Source organism: Toxorhynchites rutilus, chromosome 2 (assembly GCF_029784135.1).
Source record: "Toxorhynchites rutilus septentrionalis strain SRP chromosome 2, ASM2978413v1, whole genome shotgun sequence".
Classification (NCBI taxonomy): Eukaryota; Metazoa; Arthropoda; class Insecta; order Diptera; family Culicidae; genus Toxorhynchites; species Toxorhynchites rutilus.
The window spans coordinates 324,435,081-324,456,806 of NC_073745.1; the positions used below are offsets into that span (position 1 = coordinate 324,435,081).

Consider the following 21,726-nt stretch of genomic DNA (forward strand, 5'->3'; position numbering starts at 1 on the left):
GTTATGTTAAGCTCTTGATCATCTCAAGAGACTCTGGAAAATCGAGAAATTCGATTTTTTTCATATCAACATTTTTGCGTAACTTATTTGTAACAAATTTAGTAAGAGTAAAGCATTTAGTAATGTAGTATGAGTTTAATGAAACGCATTTTCTCGAACGTTGTGTTTTCACCTGTCGGCACATTTATTTCGAAATATATCTGTACAACCGATTTACTTTGTATACGCATTTGAAGTGACAAAAATTAAAAAAAAAACCGTATACCACCAATTTTGACAATTTTTAAAATTTCGAAGAACCGCTACGCTACACGTTAGAGAATATATTTCAGAAAAATTTTCGAAATTAGTTTCGCCAGAGAGGTAATCATGCACTTAAGCGCAACTTCCAGCACTTTAATGAACAATATTTTTAGTTCCAAAACTTTTTAAATACATTTTCATACTAACCATAAATACGCCAGAAGAAATTCATCATCACAACAGATAAATTCATTTCACAACAGATAAATAATCAAACACCCATGTGTTCCGTTCAAAAAGTTAATCTTCGTGGATTTGTGAGTATTTTAGAATGGGAATATTCAACATTTTGTAAAGGCCATTGAAATGATACCACAGAATGGTTTTCGTCAAATGAAACAAGGAATTGACTTTTTTGTTGGAAATTTTTTAACTGAATTTATTTCAACTGAATGAGAAACTTTGGGCAGGATAGTTGCGTAACCAATGGTTCTCAAGTTATGTTTAGAATCCAGATTTCAACCAGAGATTCAGTTGTCTTCAAACCGTTAGTCCCTCATTAACTATGCACAACGAACGGTCAACATCTATGGCCAGGAATAATGATCTTTTTAATGATTGTTACCTATTTATGCAACGTAACCGGGTACGGGAAGGCTTCTTGGAACGAAAATACAACGAACAAACAACGCTACAACAGCAACCACTTCCAGCCTGAACGACAACGTTTAATAATTGTGCATAATTGTGCCAAATTAGAGACAGGAAAATGTTTCCACTGCCGTACTTGCTAACAGTGGCCAACAGTCGTAGTTGGGCGACTCATTTCGTATGCAACACCACAAACCGTCAATAATTTACCTTATCCACGATTATTCGGGTGGTGGCGAAATAAGACCCGGCCGAGAGGCACTGTGTGCGGATTTCTGTTGGTAACGGGCGCTTCAGCCGAAAATAGAGATATTGTCGACTGTGTCTCAAACAAAAAAAAACAACAAAAAAATGTGGGTTTAGGCTGTTTCGTGAGGCGATATATGTAGGTGATAGTAGGTGAAAACATTTAAAATTATACTGCTAGCGATAATTACTTCAACATGTTATATTAATATATTCAATACATTGTCTAACCAAAACATTATTCTTATCAGAGTATTTAGGAAAAATTATCGAAGGGTAGCAAGTGTTTTAGGTTAGTGCACCCGTGGCCGAGTGGTTAGCGTCTCACATTATCATGCCGGGTGTTCGGGTTCGATTCCCGTTCTGGCCGGGGGATTTTTCGTCAAAGAAATTTCCTTCGACTTGCACTGTGGTCATGCGTATTCAAGAGCTTGCCCCTCGGAATACATTCAAGGCGTGTTATTTGGCTTAAGAAATCTCGACCAAGTATTAATAAATGACGCTTTGCTTTTTACATATGAAACCACTGACGCTCCGATTGGTAATTGTTCCAAATAGTATGAACTGTTCTCCACAAATGGAAGCGGAAAAGAAATGCTGACATTCACATTAATTTTTGTGCATCTGTGCATTGTGCATCTTGAATTGTTTATGATGATCATTCGACAATTAATACATTTCACCTCCTTTGCACTCTATGTAACATTGGGTCACTAACATCCTTCTCTTCTTCTTGTTATCACTCATTGTTTCATCAAGATTTTCTTTGCGAATAAAAACATTTTCTTACTTTTCTTACTTCTTACTTCTTCTTCTTCTACTTTTGAGTTCCGATGACGTATCTGAAACCAAAGAATCAATTGATGGTCAATTTAACAGATATGAACCATATAAATTATGCCTTAAACATTGGAGATTTCCATTGATGATTTATCCACATTTATTCCTCGTTATAAACGGTTTTATTTAGCTTGCCCCGTTTGTATCTTTGTATGTTTGTATGTTTGTAACAATACAGACATGTCACAAACATAGAAACATACAAACATGTCCCACATTAACAGAAATTTGCCCCCTTTCAGTTGACCGATTGTTTGAAATTTGGAACAAACCTTCATTTCTGCAGTCACTATAATACTGCGTATTCCATGATCTTGAAAATCCAAGATGGCGGTCACTACAAAATGGCGGATTACATATTTTCCCAAAAACCTCCTCAATGTGGGTTTTTCTAAAACCCCATCAGTATGGGTATCAAATGAAAGGGCTTGATTAGTAGAATACAGTTAACTACAAAATGGTGGATCACATATTTTTTCAGAACTCCCTCAATATGGGTATCAAATAAAAAAGCTTGATTAGCAGAACACATTTATTTATGAAAAAGGCAAATCCAAAACGGCCGCCACCACATGGTGCAAAATGTTTTTTTTTTCTAAAGGTCATCAATATGAGTATCAAATGAAAGGGTTTGGAAAATAGAACACAGCTATTTATGAAAAATACAATTCAAAACGGCCGTCACCACAAAATGGCGCAATATGTATTTTTTTCTTCAAAATCATATCAATATGGGTATCAAATGAAAGGGCTTAACTAGTAGAATACAGTTATTTGTGAAAAATGCAAATCCAAAATAACGGCCGCTACAAAATGGCGGATTACATATTTTCTCAGAATCCCATCAATAATGGTATCAAATAAAAGGGCTTGATTAGTAGATCACATTTATTTATAAAAAAAAATCCAAATCCAAAATGGCTGCCAAAACAAAATGGCGCAATTTTTGTATATTTTTTACATAATTACTCATCAATATGAGTCTCAAATGGAAGGGCAGGACTAGTAGAGCATAGTTCATAAAAAAATCAAATTCAAAATGACCACCACTACAAAACGGTGAAACGGTGATTTGTTTTTGACGTAGGACTACGTCTAACCGGAAGATATAGGGGGTGAAATGGAAATCTAGGCACTGAACAAGTAGGAAAAAATGCAAGATTTGGAACGCTTATAACTCGAGCATTTCTCAATAGATCGCAAAGGTTTTTGCATCAATTGATAGGAAATATATCTACGCATCTATCATAACGAATAACATTTCATTTTTCTTGAGATAAATAATTGAATAATTGTGAAATATCAAGCATTGTCAAAATGCACTATGTGCTCATTTTTGATTGGTCCATTTTGTGCTCCTCAAATCGTACCGACCAAAACCGGCAACCAGAGCAGCAGCGAAATAGAATGAAGCACGATTGGAAAGGAAAAAGAAAAAAATGAACGAAACATTGGTCGCAGTCTCACACATGCGTAATTCTCGAGCCAGCCAGTCAGCTTAAAAATCCCCGCTCCGCTGCTGTAACGATCATTCTTTGTGTGGACACCGACTGGACAACATCGTTGCTGGACGAGCTGGACGGCGAAGTTTCGAGTGCTTTTCTCAAGGCAAGAGGGTGGAGGTGGTAACGCTGGAGTAGAGTAGAGTAGAGTTTTCAAAGGGCCTTTCTCAAGGCTAAAGACGAATGAACTGAAAAAGTTTAAAGTCTCTATAATACAATACCTTCCTTCCTTCCGTAACGATCATTCTCATTCAAACCGTACACCACATCGGTTCGCATCACAACACATCAACAAACCAACCCAAGCAGCCATGTTTGGACATGGTAAAGGAGGAAAAGTGAAGGGAATGGCAAAATCCCGCTTGAACCGTGTTGATCTGGAGTTTCCCGCAAGGGTAGCTAGGCCGAGCGCGTTAGTACCAGTGCATCAGTCCACCTAGCCGGCGTTATATAGTTTCGGCCGCCGAAGTGATCGAGTTGGCTGGTAAAGCTGCTCGCGACGATAAGAAAACCCGCATTCGGAGGACATCAAGACAACAGGCAGTTGCAGCGAGTGGCAAACGCAATCGCAAAACGGCATCTGGTAGCAGAAGAAAAAAGTTTGTTCTTTATACAAACTGATTTGGTGGCAAATCCAGAACAAGGCGGCATCGAGGGCGTTCGAAATAGTTTTTTTCAAAACCACGAGTACTAAGTTTTCTAAATTGGAACCATTCCATAAAACAAGGCGCTTTTCAGGGCCATTAAACCTTCCAAAAAAGAGTAACTAGGGTAACTAGGCCGAACGGATTGGTGCCGGAGCACCAGTATACCTAACAGCGATTATAGAGTTTCGGCCGTCGGAGTGCTCGAGTTGGCTTGCAAAGCTGCTCACGACAATCAGAAAACCCGCATCAAGAACAGAGCAGCTTCGGTTCGGCGCTCATCAAGGCAACAGTGAGTGGCAAAGTGTTTCTCCGGCACGTCGCATTAAATGTAATTTACTGAACAACATGTCACAAGCTGGATGGGAAGAAATTTTCCAACTGTGAAAGCTGTGGCGAGTGGCAAACGCAATAGCTAAACAGGAAGGTTTAACCGAACAAGATGGGAATATCGAGTGATAACAAAAACACAACACCAAAGGTTCTTTTCAGAACCATCAACATATTCATAAAGAGTAAACAGTAAACTAATCCATTTTTCAGGTAGATAGGTAGGTGTTCACGTAGGAGAAGAAAATAAAACAATATATTTAAAATATATATTTAACAAAAGCTGTCTCCTTTGTATAGTCCTACGTCACTCCGGTTATGTCCCCGACATTACCCACCCGTCTTTTTCAATACCCCATCAATATGGGTATCAAATGAAAGTGCTATGAGAACATTGTAGATCATGAAAAATTCAAATCCAAGATGGTCGCAGTCTCCTAATAACCAATTACTTTTTTAGATGGTTTTATTCAGCTTTACCTGTTTGTTTGTATATTTTAATGTCTGTGGGGTAGGTACCATCAGGAATGGGCAAAATCGCATCAAAAGTCGTTCAACAACACTCTTTCACGGATAAAACTCACCCTTCTATTTTCCGTTTATGCCTCACTTTATTTGAGACAGAAAACATTCCCCTATCATCTTCGCAAAGTTCATACTCGAGTTAAACGGAAAAATACTGTCTCGATTCCGCTCATCTATTCTGAGAGAATTTTGCATTCTCTCATTTGCCTCTCGGAATGTCGTTAGATGGTGATAGAATCAAATTGGAAACTTTTGCTTGAGCCAGCGAGTGTATCTGTGAATTCATTCGTTTTTCACTCAATGATCAATCATTGAGCCTCGATCGCGGCGGTAAAATATTGGTAGGTAGTTAAAATCGAGTTGTTTCCTTTTTTTTTGTTTCTAGTATGAAACGATCTAAGCCAACGCAAAAGACCATATTAACGCAAGTTATTGGTGAGCGGGAAGGTGAATTCATGTGCACTTGAATGCTGACCAGGAAAAGAGTACAAGAGAAAATAAAATCATACATACACGCAGATTCAGTCTATATTGACTCACTCGTTATTTTGTTTCGTGCGATCCTTCCAAAGAAGTATTCATTCATTGAATGTTGTTTTCCACTCTTTGTTGTGTTATGTTCACTCTTAGTCCCGAATGAAGATGGTCGGAGAATGCAAAATGATTCATCGTGCAATCTCATGATTGCTTCTTCTTCTTCTTCTTCTTCTTTTTGGCTTTAAGAGGGTTTAAATTTTTCAGTTCTTTTGCCTCTAGAACTCATGATTGCTTGCTGCATTCTTTTCGCCATGATTATTCCAGGCAGATACAAGAGTGATTTCTAATTAGGTGTGGAGAAATGAGCGAATGAACTTTTCCATACTTGGGTACCATGTATTTTTGCAATTTTCTCAATGTCGGCATTAAATGAAATGATTAGTCTAAAAGAATACAGTACATCATAAAAATATTCCGAGGAAAATTAGGTAATACATAAAAATTTAAAAAAAATTGAATGGTTTTATTATAGAGAAATATGCCAATGATACGTACTAAAAACTAGACAATGAAATAAGTTTAAAAAAAACATTTTAAGTCAAACGGTTCCTTTTTGATTAAACAAATAATAAAACAGATAGTGTACTAAATGCTAAAAAATAATTAGGCAAATAGCAGTTAGCAGTTATCATACCCCTTCCTTCATTAATCAAGGACGTTGATGAGACTAAAATAAAATCTTGGGACACGTTGGATTTCCATTATCCGCATTTAATGGTTTCATCATATGCACCGGGATTTTATTTTAGTCTCATCAATGTCCTTGATTAATGAAGGAAGGGGTATGGTATGTATCTGTATTATTATTATGTTTAAGCACAAAGAAACCGTTTGGCTTAAAAAGTTTTTTTCACTTATTTCAGTTCAATTGATTATATTTGTTCATGTATAAGTGTATCACACCTTATCTAGTTCCACACCTTTCCTGTGTTGTGCTCTTTATGCATTCACCAGAAGGTCAACCAATCAGCAGCTAAATAGTTCCTCATCGGGGCTACGAGCTTCATCGCAGTACTAAACACAGGTCTTACATGTATGAATCGAGCACTGCGGCCAAGTCCTTCTGATTCCCTTAACGACACGTGATACACCTACTTCAACCCGTGCACGACATGCTAGAAACATATTTTCCCCAGCAGAAAATCAGAGGACAATTGTCCCAGAAAAGTCATTCGCAACGGCAGTACATGATGCTGAAGGAACAAACGGCGAAATACCCAATTGAGCATTCCAAGTTGTGTATGACGGCTCTGCGCACATATCTAGTTCAAGTACACGGGAAGAACCCCTCGCCATTTCCGGCGATTACTCCATTCCAGTACTAGAATCTGTAGACACGGTGCAATACAACATCTCGAAGGAGGCTTCCGCAATACTGCGGTCGTTATTAGCGCATTTATATACACGGATGGTTGTGTGTGTGTGTGTGTGATATGATACATAAAAAATGTAAAACTTGGATGTTTTCAGGTGCAAATACGAGAGTGGAACACGCTAGAAAAGTTGAACGTAAGCTGAAACGAGCGCCCTGCGAAAATGTGGCAATGAATTAAATTTTACTGCAGCGTATCTTCCGCCTGTAGGATCCCATTGCCTTCCACACCGAAGCCCATATATATCCCGGATCCCCCACGGATTATGGAAGGCAGGCATATGGTGTGAATAAATTTGGCTTTCGCACCGAACCCATACACTCACACCTACACCCACATAAGCGAATGAAAAATAACTCAGTCCGAGGTGTGGACATGATGAAATGTTTCACATTCGCAATTTGGATGGTGCGGTTGGTCTATGTAACCCACAATTTCACAAGAAGTGCATTTCAATTAGAGACCCATAGAACATGTTTATTATGACCGCGATAAGTATGGTGTGACGTTGCAAATTCACGCGCCGTGCGTTGTAATATATCCCACGAGTGCCACCCAAATATGGCATTGTCCGTGGGATGACTCTTGCCCATTGAATGAGTCGCAATAAGTTGCCGAATTTGTACTGCAGTGAGCCGCACCTATGGTTTGTAATTCCGACGACGACGACGGCGACCGTCGAAATGAGGTGCGAAAACGGCGATTGGCAGATGGGCCAACACTGTGGCGAAATATTGCGTCTATTAGTATGCAAAGTACGCCGCCCGCCGTCAAATGTAGTCATGCGCCAAAATATGCCTGAGCGCCATCCATATGGGGCAAAGGGCCAAAACGGAGCCGAAAGTACACGTTGTCGCGCCGCGGGTTCGCTGTTCCGTCCGCGTCCGACGGAAACGACATTATAACTGTCAACTAACTACAACGGGTCTATCGTGTAGTTATTGAGTTGGGGACAAGGTTGCAAATTTCACGCAGCGGTGGCCACAGGGGAACGGAAATTTAGATTAAATGTTTATTTTATTAGTACCCGGTGAAAGTTTGTAGTTCGCCGATAATAATTCCGAATTGATTATCATTTTGTACCATTATCGATTAATTTTATTTTATTGCTGTACCTTTGCATATTTTGAGCGGAGTTTTTAAGCAAATGGTGTGTATAGTTTTTTTTCGATTTGTAGGTTGATTAGGGTTGCATGTCAGTGAAATAGCTTGTTATAAAATTGAAATAAAACCACTAATTCCTGTAAAAAAATATGTTTCGTAAAGCTTACATGTTGTTATTGCAAAGTTACAAGTCCTTTTCCTTTTCCTTTTCCTTCTCCTTGCCGATTTCCCCAAATCTGCTTGGTTATGATGACTGTATTGGGAAAACCGTTAATCGGGCCAATAATAACGAGACAGTTAGACGTTTAGATAACGCTTAACATTTATTAATTGCGTTAGAAGCGTAGAAATATTCCCTACCAATTGATACTCACAATTGATACATCTTTCCGATCCAGTAGGAAATGTTCGAGTTATAAGCATTCGGAATCTTTCATTTTTTTCCTGCATGTTCTGTGTTTAGGTTTTCATTTTACCCCGGATATACTCCGGTTAGACGTAGTCCCACGTCAAAAAATATCTCAAGCCGATAATTTTGAACTTGCTCTTCCATTTTTCATTTTCGTTTGACCATTTCATTTTCCATGAAAAAGCGAAGCTAAACTAAAAATCTTTTCCGTTATTTGAGAAATGTTTTTGTCTGATCGAAATTGATTGGGCTATACCAAAGATCTTCTATGTCTACATATAAAAGTCTCGCGACACGATGTTTGTGATCGATTTTTATACATTTTTTTTTAAATCTGATTTCAGTTTTTTTTTTGTATACACTACTGTGTACAAATAAAAAAGGAGGGTTGTGTCCGAGACACGACCGCATAGTTGACGTAGGATTCCGTTAGGCTATATGTTGATTTTGGATGTTCGAAGGATTACATCGTTAAACTCTTTGATAATGATTTGGTGGCCCTGAAAAGGGGCAACCTTGTTTGGCTGTTGAGTATTGTTTATTCACTCCACCAGAGTTTACCAAGTGATGATGACAGAATTTGATCTTGTCCTTATCGAATTCGCATTTTTTTGTATTTACTGTTAGGTTATTCGCTTTTAATATGCGCAGAACCTGCGCCACTGTAACATGTAGTTCCTCTAAGGTTTCTGCAAACAACAAGATGTCGTCGATATAAACGATTTTGTTTTTAACGCCCTCAAGGATCCGCACCATTTCACGCTGAAATATTTCTGGCGCACAGTTCACGCCAAACATTAATCTTGTGAAACGGTACATCCCCGTTTCCGTTAAGAAAGTTGTAAGATCACGTGACTCGTGACACAGTTCTAGGTGGTAGTACGCGTTGCTCAAATCGAGCTTCGAAAAGTACCGAGCTCCATGAAGTATTGTCTTCATTTCATCGATTAACGGCAGCCGGTAGTACTCACGGTTGATTGCCTTGTTCGGTCCTCTCATATTGACAACCAACCGGAAGTCGTCCTTGCCTTTGGCAACCGCCGACATACCGCTAATCCACTCTGGTGCCTTTGTGACACGCTCTATAATGCCAAGGTTTTCCATTTCCTGCAGTCTTTTCCGTGCTCCTTCTCTGAAGGCGGCTGGAACGTTGTAATACGCGTTCTTCACCGGTACAACGCTCTTGTTGACGCTAAACTTAACTTTAATTCCTGGCATTTTCGGGAATTTTTCAGGCCCATCAGAGTACTCACAGATATTGATGGATAGTCCTACATGCAGCAAACCCATGTCACTCGCCGTGGATCGACCGAGTAGCGAACGCTGTCCTTCATTTGCGACGTAAAATGTTGTCTCAACCGAAGAGTTGGAGGTTCCAGGAACATTGATTTTAGCTCTGAACGCGACATTGATGGTTAACGGTTCTTTTGAACCGTATGCGTGTAACCCATTCTGTATGGATGGCTGAATCGGATAAAGCTCGGCCCGACCTTTATGGAACTCTCGTTTTAGATGTTTCCAATCGTCAACTCCGATGACGTTCACATCGGCCCCAGAGTCAATTAGGAAGGTAATCGGATTGGAAGACCCAACGCTACAGTCAATCAGCACGTCATTAAAGGAAAGGGCATTTATGTGCTGGAATGGTAAGACACGAATTGAAACAGTTTTTTTTTAGTAACAAGCGAACTTCTCATTTATTTAAAAACAGATTTACAAGCTTCACTTGTTTAATACCTTTATGTCCTCCTCTTCCTCATCGGTCCAACCAGGGGGATTTTCACGGGCCGCATCGTTTTGAAGACTATTCACACGTCGCTTTCGGCAGGCTGACAAGAAATGTCCTCGTTCACCGCACCCGTTACAGTTCTTATCCCGTGCCGGACAAATTGCCCCACTTCTGTGAACGGGACGGTAGCAACGGTTACAACGGTTGTAGCGTGCGTCGGGTCGCTTGTCCGATCTGCGGAACCGCTTCGACTGGTTTCTAATTTCTCGATCATCTCTATTACGCTTTCGTTGCGAGTCCGTGGACTTGCCGTGATGCACTGCTGAAATTCCGGAACCACTCGGCTGTGCCGTTTCTGCTTCATAAGCTTCCTCCCTCGTTGCGGATTGCACAATGAAGTTTGTGTCGTAATTGTATATTCTCGCGGTTTTGCTCAAATCCCTGTTACGCAATCCCTTTAGCAGTTGAGCTCTGACAAAACGCTCCTGATCTGTGGTGCTGTAGCCGCACAAACGAACTTTCTCCCGTAGTCTGGAATGGAAAGTAACCGCCGACTCTCCAATACCTTGCATCATTCCTGCGAATGCCTCGTGCTCCGCCGCGGTATCCGTCATGGATTGGAGGTACCTTGTAATGTTGCTCACGAAGATAGAGTAGCAATTCGGTTCTTCCAGCCCCGGTCGTAGATCCGCGGCTCTCACGATTCCTTGGAGCTCTTGGCCCAAGCATAGGAAAAGCAACTTCGATCGTTGTACTGGGTTGGTAGCATTACCCAGAGACACCGAAAGTTCGAAGTTTTCGAAAAATCGGTTCCATTCCTCCCACATTTTATTCGCGGGAATACCGTTGGGAAACGGTTTTATGTGTTCCCATCTTGGTGAGGAAATGGAACCCTCAACGCGCTCATGGGAGATATTCCAACTGTCGTGGACATTGGCTCGCGTGGTGGTACATGTGCTGTAACCGTGTTCGTTCCTGGAAACTGGAACAGTCGAGTCGTGAATGGCAGTAAATACTCCGCCGTTCGGTTGCTTATTGGTTGCCATGGCTTGAACTAAATTCTCTACGACTTTCTCGAGTCGTTCGATTTTGTGGGCTAGCTCAAGATTTGCGTTAGTTGGCGTGGATGTTGGTTTCTCCGGTGATTTTTCGAGGATTGCAGTTTGTGTATTCACCGTATTTAAATGTTGTTCCTCGTCGTCCAACAATGCGTCCGAAGTCTCCGAAACGTTATGGCTGTCAGAAATGTCAGAACTGGAATCAAAACTCTCGTCACGGTCTGAAGCATCGCTTTGGCCGCTCTCACAGCAGCTGCTACTATCGCTGACTTCCATGTCCTTGTCTTCCGGACGCATCGAGGTTTCGCCGGTTTCTCCATTATGAGACAACTCGTTGTGGTCACTATCGGAGCCGCTGGTGGCTCGCACGTATTTGCCTTCCATGATCCAAGATTGAATGTGAACTCGTAACCTATAATATCCAAGTTATATCACAATATTAGAAATCTCTCTCGATCGAGGGCTTTTAACAGAGCTAGTAGTTATCGTCAATCAATCAGATTATGTCTTTTGTGGCAACCTCCACGGTCTACCATTGAGGGTGAATGTCAACCACCTCGCAATCGTTACAATCATCTTAAATTTTATTTCATTGATAAATGATGCGGTCGAGGGTGAAATCAACCCACCTCGCGATTTTCTGGAGTAATTCCGACTCCGTAATTTTTTCTGTGGTAACCCCCGCGGTCTACCAACGAGGGTGAAAACAGACCACCTCGTATATGATCAGTTCAAATCATGCTTCCTGGAGTCATCCCGACCAATCCAGTGTTTCTTCTATGGTAACCTCCGCGGTCTACCAACGAGGGTGAAAACAAACCACCTCGTATATGATCAGGCATAATCATGTTTTCTGGAGTTATATCGACCGATCCAGAGATAAAATATGCTGAATCACCACATTGAATACGAATTTTCTATTCTCAGAACTACGCAAATAACCTTTCTTTGTTATAAGATGTCTTTCTGAGCGTGATCCCAGTGATTCCCGTAAATCAGTTTTATAAATTGATTTTCTTATAGTCAAATTAGCCAGTATTGGTCTCCTGGCAGGATCGCCAAAATGTGTGTCCTGAATTTACTACGGGAATCACTGGGTCAATTGGAGCTTGATATTGTACGTCTTACCTCGTGGTCAGTTGAGTATCGAAAGAGGACTTGTCTATCAAGTGCCCAACCACGGAGGAAGCGTGTTGCCAGATGTGATATTAATTCCTTTCCATAAAGTGATGCCAGATGCTAACTGAGCTACTCTCATGACGAGGGGTACATTGACCCCTCACAATGAGAACCGCCCTCTGTGACCTTAGATGGGATGTCTCATGTGTTATGTATGGATGAAATAAAGAAAAAAAACCGAACGACCCGTTCACGAGCGGGAACACACCTTGGTTTTAATTTATGAAAATTGAAAGAAATCGTTTCATATATCAAGTCATTTTGAACACAACTGCTACCATATACAACTTTACACTTACACTTGTGCTAAATGTGTAACAATACACGATCGGTCATTGATATGAAATTTCACGAAGCAACCAACATTAAAGTTTCAAATTTAAAATCGGGCAGCTTGGTTTTGATTTCTCGGATAGCAAAATGTCCATCACGCTATTGTCTTCAATCCCGATGAAACACCAGCTGGAGAGCACGTGTGTATTCAATTCGAATTAATATTCATGAACACGTGGTTGCAAGAGACGAAACAAACAAGCGATTGCGCTCGATGGATCTCAAGTATCGTACGATGATTCGACGTCATCAGGGCAATGTCATTCTACGATATCGTGAGCTGTGCCAACAATTCATGGTCGACATGCACACCAAGGTGCATGAGCGAACAACGGCCGTTCCTAGGACATAATCTACAGAAGCAGCGAGAGACGCTATCATAAGCAACACCGATACACTTTGCTATTACCAGGCTAAGATCCAATGCATTGTCATATAAATTATTAGTGTTATTGGCTAGGAGATTTCAGATCCGTATCACCCGTATTCTGAAATACCACCAAGTCAAAATTACCCGAACGAATCGCATGTTTTCATTCTGTAAACCGTTCGACTCAAGTTCAATCAAGATGTGATGAGTTTCGTGTTTCATTTCTGTAATAATGGTAACGGATTTTCGGGTGGATTGAAAACGAAACATATGAATGGAAATTAATTACACCGTTTCAAACATGTATTCTTCCTGCATGTGGGTAAAAATATTGAACGAAAAAAAACTTTTAATTTGCTTTCAGGTATGCTAATCTAATAGTGATTAAATTGCTCCACAAATACGGATGAATTATTTTAATTTTGTTTTTCATCAAGCTAAGGTTGTCAAATTTGCATGGAACGATTAAATATGAGTCGAACGGATTTCAGAATGCAAAAGTCGATTTCGACCGCATCGTGAAATCCGATCAACTTTCAAACCAATTGGATTCCGGAATATCGGTTACTGTTCAATGGCGCTCAATTATCTTTTTTTCATTTTTCTACTTTAAGACAAAATTATATCACGTTCCTTCACTTGACATTTCACTTAACATATTAACACTTCACATAAAACATGTCAGTTACTCAAATGAAATACATTGAATTGAGATGCTTCGAATGGTCGTTTTGTTGTTGTCGGTGGTCATCGTCCATAGCGCTCAATTTCTTTGTATGTCATAGGTCCCATATCCGTTTGATTTTCATGAAAGAATGGACCAAAAACGTAAAACCATTGAAACACACTTACAATAAATTGGTTCTTTTTTATGTAACATCCAAAATATCACCAGAAATAATTTATATGGTAAAATAACGTTTGCCGAGTAAGCTAGTAAAATATAAAATCCTGGGAAAAAAATTATAGTTTTTTACGAAACGCTATTTTCGTTTGTTTTCCATTTTGCACAACTGTAAAATACTAACCTAATTTCCTGAACTTATTATGTATACATAACGGCACTATTTGAATTGTAGTTTCCTGACAAAAAAAAGCAGGGCACAAGCGCATTATTGGCGTAGAATAACAAAAACTCTTTGTTCATTTCGCTTGTTTATCACCTAAAATGTTATATTAAAAATGTTATTTTTGAAATCTTAGAAACAACCCTTTAACAACAGTTTGCTAGCAAATTTTATGTGGTTTTGTTGAAACAGTTCAAGATGGTTGATTGATGATTTAAGATGCATGCCCTCGCGAGAACAATACACAATCTGGAAATATGTCGTGATTTGTTTGTCAATGCACGCACAGCGCAGAATATATGCATCGCGAGCTGTGACAGCTTTGGTTACACACTTTTTCGCATTTGACACGCTTGGTCACATGCGATTATACATTTGTTCCACCTCCCTCATTTTATCACAGTTTCTAACCACTTCAATCTGCCTTTGGACAAACTCAGGGCCCTCAATTGACCATCTTTGTGTTGTTATAGTATAACTACGTCCACGCAACCATCATCAGCGATGGAAATCGATCCACGGTCGAGATAAGATCGATTCATCCATACAACTGCTCTGCTCTGCAAGAAATATCGGGCTGCTGTTCTATAAATAACTCAACAATGATCAATATCAACTGTCTCCGCTGTCCGGTCTGCTGAACAATGGATGAACAGAAAGAATACCCTTACGCCTAAATGGCGACTACTGTGTAATTTACCATAATGTAATGGAACAGAAAAAAAACTTAAAACGCCTAAAAGGTTACTACTAACGACTGTGTAATTTACAATTTATAGAAACATAAACATATGTACATGGACACGATTAAAACCCGGCTCTGTAACAGCTAAAATGCTAATGAGCCTAATAAATAAATAAATGAGATTGAAAAAAAATCTGCCTTTGGCAAACGCATAAAAACAACATTAATGTGTGCGTGTGTTGCAAAAATACACAAGAGACTTCCGCATGAAAACCATGAAAACCAACGCGGTGTATCATTTCATCGAGTCCCAATCTTGGACTGGAAGTTGAACACGAACCAAATCGATCCGCACAACAAATGTATAGCATAATGGAGGCATCCAATTTTTGTCGAATTGAATCATTGAATCTACCCTGAATAACAGATCAGGGTAGGGTAATATGTTTGAAAAATCTCCGATTCGATTAGAGAATTTTTTCGTTTAGATAATTTTTGATTCGATTGGTATACGAATCATCAAAATCCGCTCACAACAGAAATAGTCATTGTCATTAAAACTATTTCCTAAACCCGTGATGTATTTTCTCTTATTTCTTATTTTGAGTCTGTATTGCATATAATCTGGCTGTACACAGAGTGGTATTTGAATTTGAATACTGGTATGCCAGTTGATATTTTGGTTTTAGCTGCCAGTTTGACACACTCACTGAGTCACTAATGATGTTCAGTCATTTTCTGATGGATTTACGTGATGTTTGCACCAATCGGTTTGGATATTAAAATTGAAAGATGTGAAGCATTCTCTATACGAAAATCCCTTGTTCTGATTGGTCAAACACAAGCAATCGGTGCTCTCCCAGTTGCCCATTCAATATGAATGCGACACTATGCAACGACTTATGCGTTTATTTTGATGTTCTGCTGTACCAAATCCCACGTCCTGATTGGTCCAATTTGCGCTTTCTCAATTTAGCGGTCGAGGCGAGGATTAATTTTGGCGTGCAACAAGTTTATGAGCTATGTGTCGCGATTTTAGTTTGCTGATATTACTCTAGACATCAAGCAGTATATTTCAAGAAAGAGTTCAGTGTTCATTTGACACCGTCGCGTTCAAGTGCTAGGTAGAACATATTACTTGAAATTAATAAAATAATTCAGCCATTCCTTGCCAAACCGATATAGTGGTTCTCAGATTTTGTCAAAAAGTGTTAATTTTGTTCTATATCGCAAAACATTTTTTGACGTAGGACTACGTCTTTCATTAAGGGGGCCAAATCAGAAAACAGGTCACGTTTTTATGAAATAAAGTTAATGTTAATAACTATTTTTGTCGCGAACGGATTTTAGTGATTTACATACTAAACGAATCGGAAATTCCCTATGATTTGTATAATATGCTGTACATTAGAATCCCCTGGTTTATAAATGGCTAATATTCATGAAAACTTCAAGCGTTTCCATTTTCCCATATATTTGTTCTGTCCATTTGTGTGCTTTCCCGAACAGAGCTGTCAATAACGAGCAACTTATCGACGACCAACGAAGAGGAAATCGTAGGATTTGAAGTCTCCATGAACTAAGGAAAAGTAGAAGAATGAAGGGGAATACTTGCCTAGAGTATAAACAGTGGATCTCTCTGAGGCAAACCTTCATTCGGCATCGGACTGTTGAGTAATCCAGTTCTCTTTGCTTTCGCTGCGCTTCGATCTAAGATTGGACACCACCAGTGGTAATCCAACTTAGATATCGTCGTTTGGTTTTTCTGTTCGTTTTTCGCGTTATTCGTATCGTGTGTTTTTCTTTCGACCGCATCGAACCGAGCCTTCGCGAGTGTGACACCGCATCGAACAACAGCGAAGTAGTGAAGGCGGTCGCTCTTGACAAACTGATCAGCGAATTCGCATCGATGGGTGTTACAGCAGAGTACAAGCTGTGTGGCATAATCCAGTATTTTTCCAAGCAGTCAACATTGTTTGTTTTCCGTCATAATAAGGGCTTCTATGTCAAGATCCCGTCTGTGCCCCTAGGCTCAGATCCATCAACTTTTTTTATTGTTTTCATTTTTTTTGGACGAAAGGGCGCTATATTCCATTTCATGCCAAACCGATACAGTGGTTCTAAGATTTTCGTCAAACGTGTTAATTTGGTCTTTATGTAAAATTTTATGTAAAAATCCTCAGCTGACAAGAAAAAAATATTAAAAAATACAGCGCCCTCTAGTCCAAAGCCATGATAACAATAAAAAAAACGAATACAATCAATAATAACGAAAATGTTTCAAAATGTATTGTTTTATAAAATGCTAGCTGATTGGCTTTAATTGGATATGTCGATCATTTAAATCGATTTAGTGATTCAAAAATTATGAATTTTAGAAAAAGCCATTTTTAGAAAAAGGTGGAAATAATTGATTTTTCGGACCTCCCAAAAATGGAAATGGGCACCCTCATAAATAATAAAAAATACGGATCAAATGTGTTGCGATATGAATGACCAATTTCGAAGAAAATCTGAGAACCACTATATCGGTTTGGCATGGGATGGCTGAATAGATCGCTAAGATGTTTGCATCAATTGATTTGAAATATTTCTACGCACTACAATAAAACAATAAAATTATATGTTGTTTAGACAAACTATAGAATAACTGTAAAATGTAAAATATTATCTAAACTCACTAGGATGTTTTGATTGGTTCATATTTTGTTTCCCTTGTTGTGTCGTCTAAAAGCCTAGTAAAGTAGCACTAAAGCATAACTTCGGAGACGAATGAAACGTGTTATTTAAAGTGGGAAAAAAAATTATAGGAATTTGTGTTCAAGACACGACCGCATTGTTGACGTTTATAACTGCGGATATTATTTTATAATGGATGCTACGAAAATTTTGAAATGACCATTCTAGCAGTTTGTTCGCCCTGAAATGTTTTTTTTATTGTAGAATCATTTGACTCATTGCGCGTCTTTTTCAGAATATGTCATAAAGTTGAAGCGTAAACAACATAGTTTTTTGCCACTTCGAATGTGTCGAATTTCGTACCAACGATAGTCTTTTTGCGGGGAGTGTTACTTCATTACTTCAATATGAAGAAAAAAGCTGCGGAAAGTCATCGCATTTTGGTGGAAGTTTATGGTGATTATTCTCCAACAGAGCGAACGTGTCAGACGTGGTTTGCACGGTTTAAAAGAGGTAATTTTAACTTGGAAGACGAAAAACGTTCCCGACCGCCAAAAAAGTTTGAAGGTGAAGAATTGGAGGCTTTACTCGATCAGGATCCGTCACAAACGCAACAAGAACTTGCAGATACACTCGGAGTAGCTCAGTAAACCATATCCGATCGTTTAAAAGCAATGGGAATGATCCGGAAGATAGGACATTGGGTGCCGTTTTAAGTGAAGCCACGTGACGTCGAACGCCGTTTTGACGTAGGATTACGTCTTTCGGGAACATATTGGGGTACAAATTGAAAAATGAAAATCGATCGCATCGTGAAAAATGTCCAATTTCAAACGCTTGTTATTCATTCATTTAATGATGGATTGATGAGATTTTTGCATCAAACGATTACGGCACTCCATAACAATTTTTCACATTGAATAAAATAGTACATATCATATAACTAACTATCGAACAATTGAAAAAATTCAACCCCTATTCAAACAGAGATACCCAGTCCTGATTGGTCGAAATTGACGTCATTTCTTTTTCGCGCCCGATTCGTTCTCTCACCGGCAAGCTGCATGGCAATCGAGTAGGAGGCGCCTACTTCACATATACCAAATGATATGAAAGGAAGGAGCATTCGTGGATCTCATTCATTCTTACAACGGACGTGGAACGGACAACAACAAGTGGAGAGCAGCAACAGTGAAAGCGGCTAATATATAGGCGAGCATAGAAGTTGAGCGGTCGAAATGCGAGCTGTGTCTCACATCGCACTTCTATGGCAGCATAAGCAGCGGCAAACAGTAGCAACGGTTGTTGAAACCGGTCTACTACTAGTGGCAGCAGCAAGCATCACGAGCGGTTCGTTCCAGGCACGCTCTCTCCGTCAGAAGTGCGAAAACGTTTCTTGGCATCGTGAAAGTGCAGCATCGAATCTGAGCGGCCAACAATTGAGCTGTGTCTCACATAAGTGGCAGTAGTAACAGCAGCGGCGGTAAACATCGAGGTTGAACCTCAACACTTGAGCTGTGTCTCGCATCGGTCCACTACTGTTGGCAACAACAAACATCATGAGTAGAGAGTTTCAGGCATGCTCTCTTTACTGCTGCTGCTGCTGCTGCTGCTGCTACTCAGTCAGATTTCTCATTCTTGTTGGACGCTCAGATCGATAAACATATGTGTTTCTAGTGTGCATTGCTGGTACTCCTGTTCACATCAACCAATACAATTGGATGCGGTTATGGAGGTAAAGGAGACAAAGGACCCGGTTAAGGAAGAGTGTATCGCAAGGTTCCACATGACAACATCCAGTGTATCAAACCCGCTATCCGTTGTTTAGCTCACCGTGATGGTGTCAACGAAACCCTTGCAAACCGACGCACAGAAGCCAAAGATGCCAAAGCCAAGGAAAGCAGCAGCGACTCGGAAAAAACTACCGCTGCCAAAAAGTTAACAACTGCTACATCCGACTGAAACCTCACATTAGCACGCAGCAGATTCCGTACAACCCATTTAACCATTCCAGTCCTTTTCAGGACTTTCGATATTGCTTTGAAACGAAAGAGTTTAATTTATTGTTTTCCACTTATCATAAAAATGATATAAAACTACGATCAAAAATACTGTTTACTTTTACATTTTCTTTGATCATATGCAACTAACAGGAAACTTATCACGTCAGAAACATACTTTCCATCAACCAACCTGACTGGATGCGGTAAGGGAGGCGAATGACATATGTATGCATATATATATATATAGCGAAACGGCTCCGGTCATACACAGCACGTTTCAGACAAATGCCTCAAGGAATTTTCAAAAATAATTTTTTGCCGATGCCTTTGCGCGAAATACACGGGCGAGTAGCACTATAATAGCAAATCAAATGTCGAAGTTCGTGATATGGGTGCGTTCATCGCTATTCGGTTCGGCGTCGGTTTAACCCTTTCATTACGGCAGTGTGCTCCGCCGAAGTGCTACCCCTGTACGGAGCACTGCGCCGAAAAGTATGCACATCGCGCTGGTGTGATCGAAGAGCAGTATGAATTTAATGTCGTCTAAAGACGACGCTCGTACACACAGCTCGTCGCATGGATGTCGTCTATAGACGACATTCGTACACACAGGACGTCACGCGGATGTCGTCTATAGACGACGCTCGTAACGGAAGGGTTAACCTTCAATAACTACGCTTGGCAACATTGACATCTGGCAATTTTCATATAAGATTTTTTCCCCGCATGTTGAAGGTGGTTTTTCATGTACATAAAAGCGCAGCGTAGTATGTCAACTGCTTCCCGGTTAGAAAATAAATGATCGTTAGAAAATAAATGAGCGACCCGTCCAATTTCAAACGCTTATTGCTCATTCATTTCATGATGGATTGATGAGATGTTTGTATCATACGTTGTCGGCACTACATAATGATTTTTCACGTTGAATAAAATAATATATATATCATGTAACTAACAATCGAACAATTAAAAAATCTCAACCACTATCCAAACAGAAGATACCCAGGCCTGATTGATCGAAATTGACGTCATTTCTTTTTCGCGCCCGATTCGTTCGTTCACCGGCAAGCTGCATGAAAATCGAGTAGAAGGCGCCTACTTCACACATACCAAATGATATAAAAGGATGGAGCGTTCGTGGATTTTGTTCATTTTTACAACGGACGTGGAACGGACAACAGTGGAGAGCAGCAGCAGTGGACGCGGTTAATATATAGACGAGCATCGAAGCTGTGTAGTCAATAGGCTAGCTGTGCCTCACATCAAGCTTCTATGGCAGTATAAGCAGCGGCAAACTACTACTACTCTACTAGTGGCAGCAGCAAGCATCGCGAGCGGAACATTTCGGGCACGCTCTCTCCATCAGAAATGCGAGCACACGCTTCTTGGAATCGTGAAAGTGCAGCAGTGAACTTCAAGACGAGCATCGAATCTGAGCGGCCAACAATTGAGCTGTGTCTCATATCGAACTTAAGTGGCAGTAGCAGCAGCAGCGGCGGTAAACATCGAGGCCTGTCAACAATCGAGCTGTGTCCCGCATCGGTCCAGTACTGATGGCAACAGCAAACATCATGAGCAGAAAGTTTCAGGCATGTTCTGTCTTTCTGCTGATGCTGCTGCTCAGTCAGATTTCTCATTTTGTTCGACGCTCAGATCGGTAAACATATATGTTTTTAGTGTTTTAAGTGTGGACACATCAGATCAACATCAACCAACATGACTTCATGCGGCAAGGAAGGCAAAGGAGGATCGAAGCGTATCGCAAGGTTCTACATGACAATATCCAGTGTATTGAACTCGCTATTCGCCGTTTAGCTCTAGCTGATGGTGTCAACGAAAACCACTAAAATAAAAACAGAAATAAGCAGCAGCGGCTCCGAAAAAGCTACCGCTGCCAAAAAAACAACAGAAGTGAATTGTTGTTTTTGTTGCTCCATAAAGTTTTACGCGAGTAAATATGTCGGAATATATGTTCACGCAATATGAACGCCAATCTCGTAAACGTGCATCGGAGCTGAAACAACTTTCTATCACTGATACCGAAAGCTCGATTGTAACACTGGTGAAATGAACCAAAAATATCCAACAACCAAACCAAACGGCCCTTTTCAGGGCCATCAGAACATTATCAAAGAGTTTAACAATATATTTTTTCAAACATCCAAAATCAGCATGCGACAGATAGCCTAACGTAATCCTACGTCAACTATGCGGTCGTG

At 40.0% G+C, this 21,726-nt stretch overlaps 2 protein-coding genes across 11 annotated transcripts in view; one reads left to right on the forward strand and one right to left on the reverse strand.

Annotated features, from left to right (window-relative positions):
* Positions 1–21,726, forward strand: part of LOC129771074 (kazrin) — a 346,976-nt gene that overhangs the window by 96,338 nt on the left and 228,912 nt on the right. The window lies entirely within an intron of this gene.
* LOC129767097 (uncharacterized) lies at positions 9,085–11,575 on the reverse strand. Its single transcript, XM_055767718.1, has 3 exons — positions 10,142–11,575; positions 9,158–10,042; positions 9,085–9,093 (listed from the first exon to the last, which is right to left on the reverse strand). The coding sequence occupies exons 1-3, from the start codon at positions 11,573–11,575 to the stop codon at positions 9,085–9,087; spliced, it is 2,328 nt and encodes a 775-aa protein (XP_055623693.1).

Excerpts from the sequence above, each read along its gene's own strand:
- LOC129767097 (XM_055767718.1), bottom strand. The coding sequence starts at position 11,575 with ATGGAAGGCAAATACGTGCGAGCCACCAGCGGCTCCGATAGTGACCAC. Across the intron at positions 10,043-10,141 it reads AGGAAGAGGAGGACATAAAG|CACATAAATGCCCTTTCCTT; the intron begins GTATTAAACAAG and ends TTACCATTCCAG.